This window comes from Centroberyx gerrardi, chromosome 8, assembly GCF_048128805.1.
Source record: "Centroberyx gerrardi isolate f3 chromosome 8, fCenGer3.hap1.cur.20231027, whole genome shotgun sequence".
Lineage (NCBI taxonomy): Eukaryota > Metazoa > Chordata > Actinopteri > Beryciformes > Berycidae > Centroberyx > Centroberyx gerrardi.
In genome coordinates this window covers 6,374,312-6,392,412 of record NC_136004.1, presented here as the reverse complement: position 1 = coordinate 6,392,412, position 18,101 = coordinate 6,374,312, and the positions used below count along the sequence as shown (strand labels likewise).

Genomic DNA, 18,101 nt, shown 5'->3' with positions numbered 1-18,101 from the left:
TGGTCCAAAGTAATCTACTCCCGTGTTGGTAAATGGTGGTAGATCAGGAAGGATTCTCACCTTTGGAAGATCTGCCATCTTTTGTTCCACTGCTCTTCCATTGTAGCGTCTACAAAAGCCGCATTAAGTAATGATCTTCCTGACAGCTGAATTGGCGTTGGTGATCCAAAACCTTTTCCTCACCGTGGACAGTGTGTGAGACCGTCCACCATGGCCCAGATTCTGGTGTACATGCTTGAGAATGAGCATAGAAACATGCTTATCTTTGAAGAGGATGAGTGGATGTTTGGCTTCCTCGGGCATTGCTCCTCTGCTCAATCTTCCTCCAACTCTCAAGAGTCCATCCTCCAACATTGGATCTAGCCTATATACGGGACTCTGTCGACTCACTGTTGCTTTCCTAGATGACAGAGCAGAAATCTCCTCACTGAATCTCTGTCGCTGGCAATAGCGAATGATGGCAACCTCTGCTTCCAATAGATCATCCAGCGTCAAGATGCAACTCCTGGACGCCACTGTGACCCTTTGTCTTTCAGCCTGCATCGAACTGTCCTGACTGGTTTCCTCTGAATGGTTAACCACAGAAGCCTCCAACTGCTTTCTCAGGCGACTCCGTGCCAACAACATGGCTTTTAACCTGAGGAACCAGGCAACTGCTGTCTTGAGCCTCCTCCAATCAGAAAAGTAGGCAATGAGCTGGTCAGTAGGACTAGACACGTCACACACACTGATGGCATTTGCTGTTGCCTCCTTTCTGACTCTGACCTCTTGGTCATTAGAGTCCACTGAGACTTCCAACACAATTTTAGGCCAGTCCTCCTCATGCTTCCAAAGAAATGCGGGACCTTCAAGCCACCTGCTGTTCTCCAGAAAGTCAGAGACCTTCATTCCTCTCGATGCATCATCAGCTGGATTGTCTTTGGAACTGACATGTCTCCACTGTGAGGGTTCAGATTTTTCTCTGATGGTCGAGATTCTGTTGGCCACAAATGTGTGAAAGCGCCTGTCCTCATTGTTAAGGTATTTCAACACTGCAGTGCTGTCAGTCCAAAATACTGAATCCTGCAACTGGAAATTCAACTCTGCCTTTAGCATCAAGTCCACTCTGACAGCAAGGATGGCCGCTGTCAACTCAAGTCGAGGAATAGTTATAGCCTTCAGTGGTGTCACTCTGGCTTTACCGAGCAGAAAGGTGACCTGGATGCAATTTTCCTGATTTAACATCCGGGTGTATGTTACAGTTCCGTATCCACTTTCACTGGCATCGGCAAAGTGATGTAGTTGGGCATGTCTGACCTCTCCAAAGTCCACTGGCTTGATGCATCTGTCCACATTGAATGCAGCCAGCAGATCCAAGTCCTCCAACCACCTTTTCCATTGGTGTAAGATGTCCTGTGGTAAAGCATCATCCCATCCACAACCTCTCCTACAGAGCTCTTGCTGCATCATTCTGGCAAGCAAAGTGACTGGTGCCAGGAAACCCAGAGGATCGTACACTGAGCTGTTAATTGACAACATACCACGTCTGGTGAGAGACTGTTGTTTTATCTCCATCTTGAATCTGAAAGAGTCAGTCTCCACACACCACTGTAGACCCAGAGCTCTTTCCACTGGAAGTTTGTCTCTGTCCAGATCCAACTCCCTTAGGCCCTTGGCCCTTTGATCCTCTGCGATGGCTTGCAAAACGACACGACTGTTGCTGATCCATTTGTCCAAGGTGAAGCCCCCCTTCCGACACAGAGCAATAAGAGCTCTTATCATTTGGATAGCTTCTCCTTCAGTGGACGAGCTCTTCAAACAGTCATCCACATAGAAATTCTGCTTGACAGATTGAAGCACTTCAGCCGAAAACTCAGACTGGTTATCATCAACAGTTTTCCTCAGTGCATAGCTTGCACAACTGGGAGATGACACGGCGCCAAATAGGTGTACAGTCATTCTATACTCCATAAGGTCCTTAGTGACATCTCCATCTGGCCACCAGAGAAAGCGAAGAAAATTTCTGTCTTCTTCAGCAACCTTCACCTGGTGGAACATGGCTTGAATGTCCCCCATAAATGCCACAGGTTCCTTTCTGAAGCGAGTAAGAACTCCAAGCAAGGAGCTGGTGAGGTTAGGACCCTGCAAGAGTTCGCTGTTCAACGAGGCTCCTTGAAATGTGGCTCCACAATCAAACACCACACGAAGGGATCCTTTCCTCGGATGGTGGACACCATGGTGAGGGATGTACCACACCTTCCCATTCCCACAATGCAGTTGTTGCTGAGGTACTTGCTCTGCATAGGTCTTACTAATAAGCTCGTTCATGTACCCTGCATACTCCTGGTGCAAGCATTTGTTGTTGAGGAACCTTTCCCTCAAACCCTGGATCCTTTGCTTAGCCACTGCAAGGTTGTTGGGCAGATAGACCTCCTTGTTCTTGAAGGGCAACTTTAAACAATACTTCCCGTCCTGAAGTACTGCTGAGCGCTCCACGGTTTCCAGAAACTTGAGGTCTTCTCTGGACATTTCCTTCTCCTCCATAGTCCTTTCATTGAATTCGTGGTTGTACTGATTGGTCAGCATTTCTTCCAGTTTGCACACAGAGATCCTGTTCACCATAGCAGAGGGAACCTCTGCTACAGTCCCTGATCGGAATTTTTTTGTGCAGCCAAGTATAAAAAACACAAATCACAAACACAGAAAACACAGCATAGACTACAAAGACCATAAAAACAACATAGACGAAAATAACACTACTAAGCGTCACTATCTCTGTGAATTTAGAAAGTTTATAGCAGTTGTAATAAAAGAAGACTTAGTCCTGTTTAGTTTTAGGCTTGGAGTTCTAAATCTAAGTCTGCATGAGGACTTTCCTGGTAACAGATTTTTTTATACATATCCATGAGCTGAATTTGCTGAACTCCAATAATTTTGCTGGCTGTACTGACCATCCTGCTCAATCTATTTTTGTTTTGCACAGTCAAATTTTCAAACCACGCTACAATACAAACAACACTGATTCAATAAAACTTCTATAAAACAAAGTCATTGTTTTGGGCAGAAAGAACAAACGTTGCTGAACCTTCCTACAGATAACATCAGTGTCAATGTCAATGTCCTGGTTGTTGATCACAGTCGGTGAAAGTTCAGGTGGCGACTTCCTGAAGTCAATCACCATGTCTTTAGTTTTATTGACATTCAGTTGGAGGAAAGATGAGTCCCACCACCGTAGGAGGAGAGTTGCTTGAACACGCCTACAAAAGCATTTTGAGCTCTACCACTAGTGAGCGCTACAAATGCAAAAAGTTTATATCTCATAATTGACTGCATAGATTTTTATGAAATTTTGTACACATGTTGTAGGATGACGTCAAAGTCGACCCATGAAATTTGGTCATGATCGATGAAAGTGGAAGTCAAAACCTCAAAAATTCATAAAAATCAGCCGTATACCGGAAATTTTCAGAACATGTCGGCTGAAGTGAGATAAAACTTTCGTACACTGGTACCTACCCCCGATTCTGAAGTCGCCCCCCTCTATTCATAGCAAAAACTGACTGTGATCCCACAGTGTTGTCCTCCTAAACTGTACATTACAAAAAAACAACATGATTTTTGAAATCGTCATACTTTAAATAGTAAACAGCCAAAAAATGTTTATGATATCTTGAAAACTGAGCGTACAGTAGATGGAAATGCGCAGCTGCAAATAGTTTGATAAATTGACAATGTGATATGTTCAAGATAGTTTGATCAATCTTCATCAAACTAAATACAAATGATGTCTGGACTCTCAAGATGGTGTCTGTAAAGCTATGTGTAAATTGATTTATGTGGGGCACTAGTACAGTTATAATATTGCTTCTGAGGCTTTCAATATGGGTTGGACTTTCACCTATGAATAATCACTTGTCCCTTTGTTGTGTTTTCTGGCCCATGTGACTCAGTATTGTTTTATTCGTTAATGGAGAGCACTACAAAGTTCTATGAAGTGATTAGCACTGTCAATCATAGGCTGCAGTATCACAATACTTCTGGGTGGGTTCAAATCCAGGCTTGTCCTTTCCGAAAGTCATAAATCGTCAAAAACAAGGGGCATTCTCCAATAGAAGAACTGCAATCAAATGATAAATTTGACAGCAGTCACACAAAGTTGTCTGTTTAGAATGAAGCAAGTTAAGTTGAGTCCCTGCTGCAAGTCAAGTCATTACAGTGGTCATGTCGATGTTGTTTTCAACATGAATTAAATTAAAATGAAATAAACCATAATGGATTGTATGGAAATGGAAATGTAGCCCTATAGCTTAGTGCTTTAAAGTGAAAACACAGAAGTACAAACCAAAACTGAACATCACAATGCTAAGCCTCCTGCCTGACTCCCCCTCAGGAGGGCCACACTGTGTCCTTGTTTTCCTACTTATGTTAACTGTTTTTGTGCACAAAAAGTATTACATCACAGCCAAACATGACTGAATAATGTATAAAATAAACAATTGATACAAGGAAGTATATACAAACTAAACATGCATGGTTCAGCAGCTATTTCTCTGGCTGTGTACAGTCTGTGAGAGTAGAGGTTTTGCTGTCTGACCCACTGCCCTTGTCTATGGGTGTTCCTCAGGGGTTCATTCTTGGTCCAACCCTTTTCAAGATTTACATAAATAATGTTGCCTATGCTGCTGGCACCGCTCATATCCATCTGTATGCTGATGACACCATTCTGTACACCTCCGGCCCCTCTCTGAACACTGCTTTGACTTCCCTGCAGCACAGCTTCAACAACCTCCAATATGCCTTTTTCAACCTTCACCTTCTAACAAACACCACCAAAAAAACAAAATGCATGGTCTTTAACCGGAACCTACCCCAAGATGGCCCCCCCCCCCCCCCCCAAAAAAAAAATCACCTCTGGATGGATCAGAGCTAGAATTTGTCATCTCATATAAATACTTAGGTTTCTGTCTTGATAGTTCACGTTCCTTTCAAACTCACATCAACACCCTGTTATCCAAAGTCAAAACACAAATTGGTTTCCTCTACCACAATAAAGCATCTTTCACCCATTCTGCAAAACACATTCGTTAAAATGACCATTTTACCAATCTTGGATTACGGTGACCTAATCTGCAGGATTGCCCCCAGAAATAGGGTGACCACATTTTCAAACCCCCAAACCGGGACCCTTAAGTGTACTGCACAAGGAGGTTCTATATTATTATTATATTATTGTTCTATATTATATTATTATATTCTATATGAATTATTATTAGGTTCTATATTATTGAGCGTGGGAACGGACAGTTTGGTGGGGGAGGGGCGGCTGTGAGAGCAGAGTAGAGAGAGAAGGAATCTCCTAAAGTTCATATTCGTCTGCCCCTTAATACTTAATGTTCATTCAGCGTCAACATGTAGATCTAATTGAGTTTTTTATTTGTTAATAACCTATTCAACTTTTGTAAGAGGATTTAGAAAGTTATGTACAAGATGGAGCTGTTATCTTCGACTCAAACAGGCGTACTCTTAATATGGCTCTGGATTAGACTAGCTGTTTGTGCATCTGGCATTCTAACTCCTTACACTAGGGATGGGCATTTCAAGCAAAAATACTATTCGATATTCACTGGGAACTATTCGACCATATGCTTGCTAGTTTAGACCTATAGTTATAGTTGTATAGTTGTTGATTAACTGCAGTGTTATTGATTATTGATTGATATTGCTAAAGTTAAATAAACTCTGTTATACTTTTAAAGAGAAGTTGTCTGTGATTCCTTGTGCATATGTGTTGTAATAACGGCTGGTTGTGAGGGCCTGTGTACGAATTCACCCTTCACTGTTCACTCATAAATGTACAGTGGCACTTAAACACTGTCATTTGGGGGTGAACAGCCATTTTGAGACTATGTTAAAGGTTCGGTTATTGGTCCCTGATTCCAGGATGGTGCCCCATTAATATTGACTCCCGTCAATAATTTTATGAATATTAATAATTTCACGATTATTAATTATTGATTGCTAATAACCAAACCTGCCCCTATCAAAGCCCAACACCACATTGCCATTTGCTTTGTCACCGGTGCCCCCTCAGCACTCATCACTGTGACCTGTATTCTCTAGTCAAAAATCCCATATAATAATTCCTCTGTTCATTACTCAACAGGGCTTAATTACATTACCAATTGCTTGTGTGACCTGGCTGATAAAGTGATATTACTATCTTTAGACACACCTCTGAAACATTGGTACTGATGAGATGAAGTCATTCCTGTGGGAAAAATGCATAATTGTTCTTAGAGTTGAATATTTCCTATAATTTTACCAGGGAGCAACGATGGCAACATCTGTAGAGCTGCTCTTCAAAACTTTGGAGGATTTGGGAGACGAAGAGTTCAAGAGCTTCAAGTGGTTCCTGCAGCTGGCTGAGTGCCTGGAAGGGTTCCCAGCCATCCCAAAGAGCCGACTGGAGAAGGCAGACAGGCAGGACACAGTGGATCAGATGGTGCAGACCTACAACACAAACACTCTGGAGGTGATGAAGAAGGTTTTAATGAAGATCAACAGGAATGATCTAGTGCAGAGTTTGTCAAACACCAGCTCAGGATCCAAAGGTTAGTCATGGGAAAATTTTAAATGGGGCATTTGTAAAAAGGATCCAATTTATGCAATCATGCATCACATATAATGATTTATCATATAACACTTCATATCAACAATTTATATAGAGTGCAAGGTGTGCCATCTTTAAGTGTACTTTTATTGGCCTACATCCAGACAATAGATGTGTAAAGAGAGACAGGCAGCCTTGTGAGCATCTGTGTTTATTGTAAGTTTTAAAGTTTTAATTGTTAAGTTTTTATAGTAGTTAAGTACTTTACATACATGAACATAACAAACAGCACAAAGTGAAAAGGAATGCAGCTAGCTGCTTGGTTAACACAAAGTTTGTCAACACAACCATTAAAGCACAGCTAGCAGAGCTTTATGGGAATCAGCACAGTGTGAATGTGTTTTGAAGGAATCCGATTGGTTGCATGAAACTCCTGGCTGAATAATAATAAAAGATTCAGCTAAGGGTGCTCCGATTAGGATTTTTGGGGCCGATCACCGATTGCTGGAAGCAGTATCGGCCGATACCGATCACCGATCACGGGGTCTATTTGAAGCCTTCTATTCATCGTGTAGCATTATTTATTTAACTATTCTTAACAACATTGTATATGAGGTATTAAAATTAAGAGATGAGAAAGTATCATGAATTGACAACTGTTTATTGGCAGGCAACATGTGCAACATACTCCACTCTCTCTCTTAGAGACACAACTTAAACCATAGCAGCCTACGCTTGGTTATTGGGAGCAGCTTAGATCTTAACAAATATAGCTTTCCTGTGGAATAAAATAAATACAATTTTATAAAATAAAAATGAGAATAAAAGCTAAATGTGCACAACACACCAAGTTAGAACAATAAATTATATATAGGCCTACTGAGGCAACAAAAATCAATTTCAATAGACGGAAAACACAGGGCCTTTATCAATTTACTCCAACTTTAGAGACTATAAAAACTGCAACATAACAAAATATTTTTCAATATTAATCTGGATTGAGGGAGCAAACATTCAGAGTCAGAGTTAAAAAGTAAATATTAACGTTTTCAGTCCACTCAGTGGATACTGACTAGCACCTACAGTAGCCTATACACAGCTAATCTGCTAGTCTCGGAAACCCAGCTGTATTCCGGATAATGTTAATAACCCTTAGTTCTTCTTTCTGGGAATTCAGCCAGTCATCTTCTTGGCATGGAAAAAAAAATATCCCTCACGCCCGCGTGTGCAATGGGAGGCGAACAGACGGGTCCGGGGAGAGAGAGCGAGAGAGTGAGCAAGACAGAGCGAGAGAGCGCGACACACACGCAAGCACACACAGAGAGAGAGAGCGACACAGAGGGAGAGCGCAAGAGACAGAGAGAGAGAGCGAGAGACAGACCGCACAAAGAGACTACTTCTGTTTGGATCTCTTCCCAACTCGTCTCTCCCTAACATTTTTGCAAATTGATTGTCTTTTTCAGACACCCGGTAGAACTGCCAGATCGGTGAAGCCATTTTAGCGCGCGTAGAGAAATTGTCTCCCGTGTTTTGCGTCATCTGATCGGCGCTTCTGATCGGCCTTTATAGAGACCACCAATCAAACTATTTAGAACAAATATCGGCCGATAACGATCGGTGGCCGATCGATCGGAGCACCCTTAACAACAGCTACCTTATACCTTATACCCAGTCAGGACCTGCTTGTCCACCCACCAGTAATGAGCCGAATAGATTCCATGGAGTTGGGAATGTGGACATTTACCAGAAAATGTTTGCATTACTCATTACTCACCTCTCATTGATGTCATCTGTTATTTATTCATTCAGAGACTCTTGCTGCCATCTGCCAACATGAACTCAAATCCAGTCTGAAGGAGAAGTTTAAGTATTTGTTTGAGGGGATTGCTAAGGCAGGAAACCCAACACTTCTGAAGCAGATCTACACAGAGCTTTACATCACAGAGGGAGGGAGTGGAGAGGTCAATGATGAACATGAGGTCAGACTGATTGAAGCAGCATCCAGGAAACCAGCGAGACCAGAAACAACAATCAAATGTGAAGACATCTTTAAACCCTTACCTGGAAGAGATGAACCAACCAGAACATTGATGACAAAGGGAGTGGCTGGCATTGGGAAAACAGTCTTAACACAGAAGTTCACTCTGGACTGGGCTGAAGACAAAGCCAACCAGGATATACAGTTCACATTTCCATTCACTTTCCGAGAGCTGAATCTGCTGAAAGGGAAAAAGTACAGCTTGGTGAAACTTCTTCATCACTTCTTTACTGAGACCAAAGAAGCAGGAATCTGCAGGTTTGACAAGTTCCAGGTTGTGTTCATCTTTGACGGTCTGGATGAGTGTCGACTTCCTCTAGACTTCCAGAACAACGAGATCCTGACTGATGTGACAGAGTCAACCTCAGTGGATGTGCTGCTGACAAACCTCATCAAGGGGAAACTGCTTCCCTCTGCTCACCTCTGGATAACCACACGACCTGCAGCAGCCAATCAGATCCCTCCTGAGTGTGTTGACATGGTGACAGAGGTGAGAGGCTTCACTGACCCACAGAAGGAGAAGTACTTCAGGAAGAGATTCAGAGATGAGGAGCAGGCCAGCAGAATCATCTCCCACATCAAGACGTCACAAAGCCTCCACATCATGTGCCACATCCCAGTCTTCTGCTGGATCACTGCTACAGTTCTGGACCATGTGTTGAAAACCAGTGAGAGAGGAAACCTGCCCAAGACCCTGACTGAGATGTACATCCACTTCCTGGTGGTTCAGTCCAAACTGGGGAACATCAAGTATCATGAGAGAGCTGAGACAGATCCACACTGGAATACAGAGAGCAGGAAGATGATTCTCTCTCTGGGAAAACTGGCTTTTGAGCAGCTGGAGAAAGGCAACCTGATCTTCTATGAAGCCGACCTGACAGAGTGTGGCATTGATATCAGAGCAGCCTCAGTGTACTCAGGAGTGTTCACACAGATCTTTAAAGAGGAGTGTGGTCTGTACCAGGACAAGGTGTTCTGCTTTGTCCATCTGAGCATTCAGGAGTTTCTGGCTGCTGTCTACATGTTCCACTGTCACACAAACAGGGAAGAGAAGGTACTGAAGACATTCCTGGGAGAAGATAGAAGAGATAGAAGAGAAGGTAGATCTGAAGACAGTGAACAATCCCTGGATGTCTTCCTGAAGATAGCCATGTTCAAATCCCTGAAGAGTAAAAATGGCCACCTGGACCTCTTTGTCCGCTTCCTTCATGGCCTCTCACTGGAGTCCAGCCAGAGACTCTTAGGAGGCCTGCTGGGTCAGACAGAGAGCAGACCAGAAAGCATCCAGAGAGCCATCAGCAACCTGAAGAAGATGAACACTGATGATACCTCTCCTGACAGAAGCATCAACATCTTCCACTGTTTGATGGAGATGAACGACCAGTCAGTACATCAAGAGATCCAACAGTTCCTGAAGTCAGACACCAGATCAGAGAAGGGACTCTCTGTGATCCACTGCTCAGCTCTGGCCTACATGCTGCAGATGTCAGAGGAGGTTCTGGATGTGTTGGACCTGGAGGCCTACAACACATCAAAGGAGGGACGACGGAGACTGATCCCAGCTGTGAGGAACTGCAGGAAGGCTCGGTTAGTCCTGATGTGAATACCAACAGTATAGAACAGTGTAGAGCGACCTTCATACCTGACACCATCAGAATTACAATAAAGATCTATAGTTCCTCAAACATACACACTATTAACTGTTGTTCTACATAGCAGTGGTACACAGTGTTGGGCGTAACACGTTACAAAGTAATGTGTCACTGTAATCACATTACTTTTTCCTGTAACAGAGTAAAGTCATTACTGTTCCAGGTTCAGTTTCACATTCCAGTTATTGATCTAACAGATCGGTTGTTTCCTGAGTTTCATTCTTTAGTCTAGTTCAACTCTTTATTGGTGTAATATCTATGAAAGATTCCCCTCGTCTTCTCCTGCCTTCAGCTCATGTCAGAAATATCAGAATTACAGAGAGCGACATGAATGAGCCGACAAAGTGGGAAATACAACTCGGAAAGTTGGAATTTAATGCTGTAGGCTCAAAACCTTAAAAGTAACTAAACCCCAACCAAATCTGTGGTGAAGCCGGACTCTAATGGTGTCAGGCTGTTTTACTGAGTTGTTTTACCAGAAGTTGAACTGAACTGCCTGTGGAGCTCAGGCTGAAATCATTTTTCATTCTTTTTTTAAACACTTTTTTACAGAAATGCTTTCATATAATTACATTTATGTATTCTTTTCTGTTTGGTTTCTGACTATATTATACATTAACCACTTTTGGGAAATTTCAAATTCTATAATACAAATTATTGTCCTTATTATTATTATTATTATTATTAGTAGTAGTAGTAGTAGTAGTAGTAGTAGTAGTAGTAGTATGCTGTATAAGTTTTGATTGGTATGCTAGTCTCAGCTCTGCTTTGATAATCTCTCATTTTACATTAAATCTGTAAACAGACTTTCTGGCTGTGAACTCTCAGAGACCTCAGCTCTGAAGTCCTGGTCTCAGCTCTGAAGTCCTGGTCTCAGCTCTGAAGTCCAACCCTCCTTTATTCTTTATTCAGATTGAGTGGCTGCAGGTTGTCAGAGACTCACTGTGAAGTCCTGGTCTCAGCTCTGAAGTCCAACCCCTCCCATCTGAGAGAGCTGGACCTGAGTAACAACATCCTGCAGGATTCAGGACTGAAGCTGGTCTCTGCTGGACTGGAGAGTCCACACTGCAGACTGGAGACTCTCAGGTAAAATCAGTTTACAGTTTTTCTCAGTTGATTCGACACGTTTCTCCAAACTAAGGTCTGTGCTCTCAAAACAGTGTCTCTCAGGTCAGTATTCCTGACTCTGTAAAGGTTGACCCTGCAAGTTTTACATCAGGATTTCAGACTTTTATTCCGATCAAACTTCATATACACAGCAACACAAAACAGGATTCCTGAATCTGCAAAGGTCGCCCTGCAGGTTTTACATGAGGATTTGAGTTTTATTGATCCAGCTTCATATACACAGCAGTGAAGCTCAGTGACTGAGAGAAGATCATCCATGCTCTGATATCTTGTCATTAGATTACTGCACCTCTCTCTGTTCCTCTCAGCCATAATTCACTGTCACATCTCCAGCTGCTTCAGAATAGAGCAGCTAGATTTTAACCAGTGGGAAGGTGACATCATCATCTGCCCAGTTTTAACATCTGTCCTCTGGTTACCAGTTAGATAGAGAATTCATATTAAAATGTCACTGAACACATTTAAAGCAGGCTAGTTTTGGTCCTGAATTACACTGTGGAGCTCTTAGTTCCCTGTGAGCTGAGAGCCAGCTGAGATCTTCAGGTCCTCCTGACTTTCCCTCAGTCCAGACTCAACACTGAAGGTGGTTTCACTTAATCCTCAGGGCTTCCAGACTGTGGAAAGCCTTCCTGAGGGACTGAGGCTGCAGATTCACTATCATCTTTAAAACTCTTTGTAAAACACACTTTTATTGACTTGCTTTTGTGTCATTGTGTTTAATCTTTTTTGTCTCTCCTCACTTCTTCATCTTGTTCTCGTGTTTATATTTTATATTATTATTTAAATCCACTTGTTTTTAAAGTGTTTCCTAATTTGTATTCACTTTATTTTCTTTTTTATGGTTCGTTGTGCAGCATAACAAAGCATGTGCCATTTGGTGGATTTATTTATCCAATCACCTTACAGCACCATGTGTGAATACATTGTTAGCATGGGCGGCCCAGTGGGAATCAAACCAGTTTCCCTGTCAGTGTTAGTGCTCCAGTCAGCTCAGTATACAGCACCATGCAAACACACTGGGACCTGCTTTAGACCAGGCCTCATCAATACAGTCTGTCAGTAGAAATAATACAATAATGACATTAAATATAAGGGTCAGTTAGCCTCATCAATACAGTCTGTCAGTAGAAATAATACAATAATGACATTAAATATAAGGGTCAGTTAGCCTCATCAATACAGTCTGTCAGTAGAAATAATACAATAATGACATTAAATATAACAGAATAACATTTCCACATGTCTTCTTGTCCTTCAGGCTGAGTGTCTGTCAGCTGTCAGAGAGAAGCTGTGAAGCTCTGGCCTCAGGTCTCAGCTCCCAGTCCTCTAGTCTGAGAGAGCTGGACCTGAGTAACAACGACCTGCAGGATTCAGGACTGAAGCTGCTCTCTGCTGGACTGGGGAGTCCACACTGCAGACTGGAGACTCTCAGGTCAGGATCACTGTTACTGTTCAACAGACCATTTAAATTCTGCTTTACATGCACATTAATGTCAGAGAAAATACCTGAACTGTCATTTTCCTGCTGATGTGGTTTTTGAAAGCAGCTGAGAAACCAACATTCAGCTCTACTTTCTCTCCTCTGAGAGAATGTTTCATTATTTCTCTCCTCACTGCCTCTGTTGGTGAAACCTGAAGTAAAGGACTTGTCAGATTCTGTCAAACTGAGTCCAGAACTGAAATGAAAACACAAACCTGATCCTGGGGTCAGCTGTTAATATTGGAGACATATAATATATTATAATATATTATAATATTATAATAACTGATTTCAGAGCAGTTTATTAATGAGAAAATCCAACATGTAACTGTTTTTAAACAAAGAGTTTCCACTGAGAGCTACGATCTGTTTTTCAGAAAACCTGTTCAAAAGCTGCAAAAGCTCAAAATAAACAATAAATAACAAACTATTAGTGCTGGGTGATGAAGCTGAAAATGTTATTACAATAAAAATGTTCATGTCAGGCGATGTCGAGTTTTATCACAATATGTAAAATCACTATTTCTGTCGAGTTTAAAGGGTTAATTTTGCTCCTGAATAAAAGTTGAATAGATCAGTCAACTTTCATTTAAAACACTTCTTTACTGCCAGAATAAAACTAAAATAAGGATTATAATAATAATAATAATAATAATAATAATAATAATGATAATAATAATAATAAAAAGCGGGAGTGAAATGGTTTCTCAGTCTTATTTTTCAACACTATAACCTCATATAATATTTAAATAAGAATAATGAAACAAAGCAGTGAAGCCGTTCTTCTTCCAGTTTGACCTGAACGCAGCAGAAAACCAGCAGCCAGTGAAGTAAACAAGGAAGTGTGTGAGCAACCTAAAAAATATCAAATGGACTATTATAAGTGAAACATCATAAGTGTTCAGTCGCAGCTGTTTAAAGACGTTTCACTGCAGAGTGTTTCTGTGTTTTCATCACTTTTGGCTCCAGCTGCCGGAAAGTGTGTTTGCTGTGTGTGTGTGTTGGACAGCAGCGCTCCTGTTTAAAGCAATACTCCACTTAGTTTTAACATGGGGGTTATTCAGCACCTGACCGCCATGAAGACCAGAATATAAACTACTGATCAGGACCAGATGCAGCTGGACCAGTTTGTAGAGTTTGAATGAGGAGAAAACCTCCTGAAAACTGACATTGAACACGTTGGTGAACAGATTCAACAACAGATCCTGCTGGAAGACAATAAAGCAGCAACTGGTCCGCAGTTCCATTGCATTTCTGTTCTTGGTTCACACTAAAATTAGTATTTAAAAATAAAGTAGATCCGGTCTCCCAAACAGGAACTATCTCTCCTACATGGTATCCCTCCGCTGTGTTCTCTTCTGTCAGTAAAGATGCTGTTTGGTTGTGAATAGCAGTACATGTAATCGTAGTACGGCCGCTGCGCTCAGACTGTTGGGTGCGGTATCCAGTTATTAGATCATATAAGTTGAAAAGAATGTGCAGATCATGTACTTCCTGTAATAATATGGTGAAAACCAACAGGTTTATCAATCAACATACTGGTAAGGAATACACGATAAAATCACTCATCACATGCAACACTACCAATGTTATATATCTTTTCTTTTGTAAATGCAATAAACCTCACGGAAGCTTAACGTCAGACTTAAGGAACATAGAAGTAGCATCAGGAGAGGAGACATCACATCCCCAGTTGCCAGACACTTTTTAAATAAAGGACACAGATTGGAGGACTTCAAATGTACAGGCATTGAGAAAGTAAGGTTGAATCGCAGAGGAGGTAACAAGGAAAATGCCTTATTGAAAAGGGAATGTTTCTGGATACATACCTTAAATGCATTGCATCCTAATGGGTTAAACGAGGAATGCAATCTGGCGGTGTTTTTATGAATGAACGACTCTTGAGGTCGGGCTCAATATAGTAGCCGAATGTTGAAACTTAGAGACTGTTGGTATGTCTGATTTATGAATGGCTGACCACCTGATGTCTTCAGAGATCCCATCGTTTTTTGAAATATACAGTATATATATTGTTTTCTGATATTTTGTATAATCTTAATACTCTTCAACCCTAGGCCTATTTCTCAGGCCTCCTGCCTGAAATAACATGCCCCAAATGAATCATGAATAGCTCCTCAACCATAAGGCATTTCTGGTCTCCTTTGATAGGTAAGAAGCTAAGGAATATGAATCCAGTGTAAGTAAACCTATATCTATTACCATTCCAGAGTAAATGGAGATGCAATAAAGGAAAAAATAATATTTTCATCCTCGCCTAGTATATAATCTAAATTTAAAAGGCAATATCACCATTATAACCAAGATCCCATAGATAATGATGCAACTGAATGTCTTCTCCTACTCTTTGACTACAACTGTAACTGTAAATTTGATGAAAATACACTAAAATACAACATTTATGATACAATTTATAAAGATATACTCAGGCTGATAATTTTGCAAGTCAAGAAAGTCGCAGTTTGTGGTAAAACTGTTGAACTATAAGACTGTAAAAATACGTAATTAGAAAGACTACACACCCAAAAGTCGCGCAAGTGACGTAACTTCCTCTCTCCACAAGCTACCCAGAGCCGCTGAAGCTCAGTCCCTCTCAGATAGCAGGAGTATTATACACAACCTGGAAGGTAGACAGTAAGAATGGATTTAAACTGGTTTTAGTACAGTGGGGGCTAACGTTAACGCGATGCCTGTGTGTGTTTCCTATGTTTCGTTCCATGTTGGTGTTGGTGACGTATATTGTGCGAGACGAGAGATGTAGTTCACTGAGCGGTTTCACACAAAACTAAACGTTACTGTACTGTTTTACAACAAACTGCGACTTTCTTGACTTGCAAAATTATCTTTTAAATTGACAAAACATCATATGTGTAAGTCATGGCACAATTCAAACGGGATCAAACAATTATTTGTCTCTCGCCGTTGACTACTGTACATATTTTTTCCGAAATAAGGTCCCATGGGGGACAGCGGAAGGGGAGGGACTTAGGCTCTCTATAGAGCTCCATAGAGTCTGGACCAAAATGGCTGGTGAGGAGAGCTGGAAGATCGCTGTGAGTCAGAAACAGTCTCAAACTTACGGTAGAAAAGTGAGTAACTAAAATCTGCCGTTTTTGGCAAAAATAACATAAGCTTTGGTGAAATATTTTGGCAAGAACATTTTGTCAGTATGACTATAAAATGTGAATTTTGCCTGCTACTTTTCCCCGGAAATGGCGGACATGTATCGTTCGAATTCGTGGTGCGTTTAGGGTCATTGGAAAGCTCGGAACTTCTAGTTTCCAGCGATACTAAGCATGTTATTGTAGACTGACGAGAAAAGTAGGGATGCACCGATCCGACTTTTTCAGTCCAGATACCGATACCGATAACTGGGCTTTGGGTATCGGCCGATACCGAGTACCGATCCGATACCAGTGTTTAATTAATAAACTGTAGGCTATGCCTCACTGTGTGGAAGAGACTGGGATCATTCTTTTATGTGTAAGGCAACATCAGGCTTGACTTTAACATTGCTTTCCTAACTTTGTAAAACAAAATGTAACAAATAAATACATAGATATAAATGTACTCAATTGTTATTTATTATTAAAATAATAAATAATCGTGCTCCAGCAACTTGGTAAAACATCTTCAAAATTAACAGGAATTACAATTCAAGTGTAAACCTTTTAAATGCAGCAACAAATTGGTCAGGAATTAAAATTCCAGTATAAAACAATACAACTGCATCAAATGAGAACAAAATGTAAACATTAAATCACAATTAAGTCACAAACTAGTGCAAACAAACTTGATAAATTAAATCACAATTCACACAAGTAGTATAAACAAGTAACTTGGTAAAAACAAAACATTCAAAATATGCAGAATAAGCCTAAATTACTGAAATAACTCTGGCTTAACTGGTAATCTTGCTTTATGAAACAGCCCTCAGAAAAAAAATCAAGGTATGTTAGTCTGACTATGTGTCGGCCGAATGGAGCAGCAGTACCTGATGAACACGGAAAACACTTTAAATCGTGTTGTGGCAGGAAACAACGTTGACCTACAGCCGAGTCCCCGTAAACCTTGGATTTATGAATGGAGTCTGTCTGGACGCGCCGATTGTATAATTGGTGGAAAACTACTTTACCTCGCAGGTTAAATGGCAGCCTGCTCGGCCGCGCGGTGACCCGGGAGAGTTTAAACATATAACCGAGACAAAGTATTCATGCAGGTGTGTTTTTAACTACCGAGCATCAGCACCGACCCCCGGTCAGCTCACCCCGACCCCCGATCAGCTCACCCCGACCCCGGCTCTGTTATGAGGGTTGGGCGCCAGGTTAGCTTGTTAGCCTGGATGCTAGCTGCGGGAGGCTCGCGCCCCACGAACGAGAATTCAGTGCGGGAGACGCTGCGCGCGGCAGGCGGGATCCTCCGGGATCCTCCAGAGCTGCTGGACCGGAGGAGCCACCGGACGGACCGAAGGCAAATGGCCGGGTCTACCGGCGCGCTGCTGACGCATGACGTAGTATGCGCACGTAGACATAAACATGAATTGAATTGAATAGATCGGCCCCATTGTCACCGATACCCGATCCAGCTATTTCAGTCAGTATCGGACCGATATCCGATATCAGTATCGGATCGGTGCATCCCTAGAGAAAAGTATCCCAGATCTTTTGATCACAACTTGCTCTTATATTTACGAAGTTTATATTTGTACGACTTAATTGTTAAAATACTTTGTAATAAGACATAGTTTGGACAACATACAATTGGTTTACATATTCTGAAAGCTGAAGAACCCATGTTTTCAAAACAGTATAACATTCATATATTCTATAAATATATATATTCTTCCATCGCGATTTTGCTGCAAGATGGCGTCAGCTGCCCCCGCGACCGGGGGCGCTCGTTAAGAATTAAAGGGCGACATGGACGACATGTTTTTTTGTACACGTTTAACAATGTAAATAACACCAATGCCCCCTGGTGGCGACATCAGGAAGCACATGTTGGAGTTTAGTTTAACACCAGGGACTTACAAAGCAAGACCTTCACATAATGATTCTTATTATGGGGATTAGATCCTTCATGTCAAAATGGTAGAGGTATTTTGAAAGCGGTGTCTGCATGTATGAAATACTTTGAAGCCTCTTATTTTGTTGATTCAGTGTTGTAACAAGATCATGTTGAGATGATGACATCACC

General features: G+C 41.5%; 1 protein-coding gene across 1 annotated transcript in view; it reads left to right on the top strand.

The window, feature by feature from the left end:
- Positions 1–6,373: 6,373 nt before the first annotated feature.
- LOC139908225 (protein NLRC3-like) overlaps positions 6,374–18,101 on the top strand; it is a 19,537-nt gene continuing 7,809 nt past the window's right edge. The window contains exons 1-4 of the mRNA XM_078285155.1: positions 6,374–6,590; positions 8,399–10,226; positions 11,192–11,306; positions 12,625–12,839. Of these exons, the coding sequence (XP_078141281.1) occupies positions 6,479–6,590; positions 8,399–10,226; positions 11,192–11,306; positions 12,625–12,839 (2,270 nt within the window). The 5' untranslated portion in view covers positions 6,374–6,478. The remainder of the gene's footprint in view (positions 6,591–8,398; positions 10,227–11,191; positions 11,307–12,624; positions 12,840–18,101) is intronic.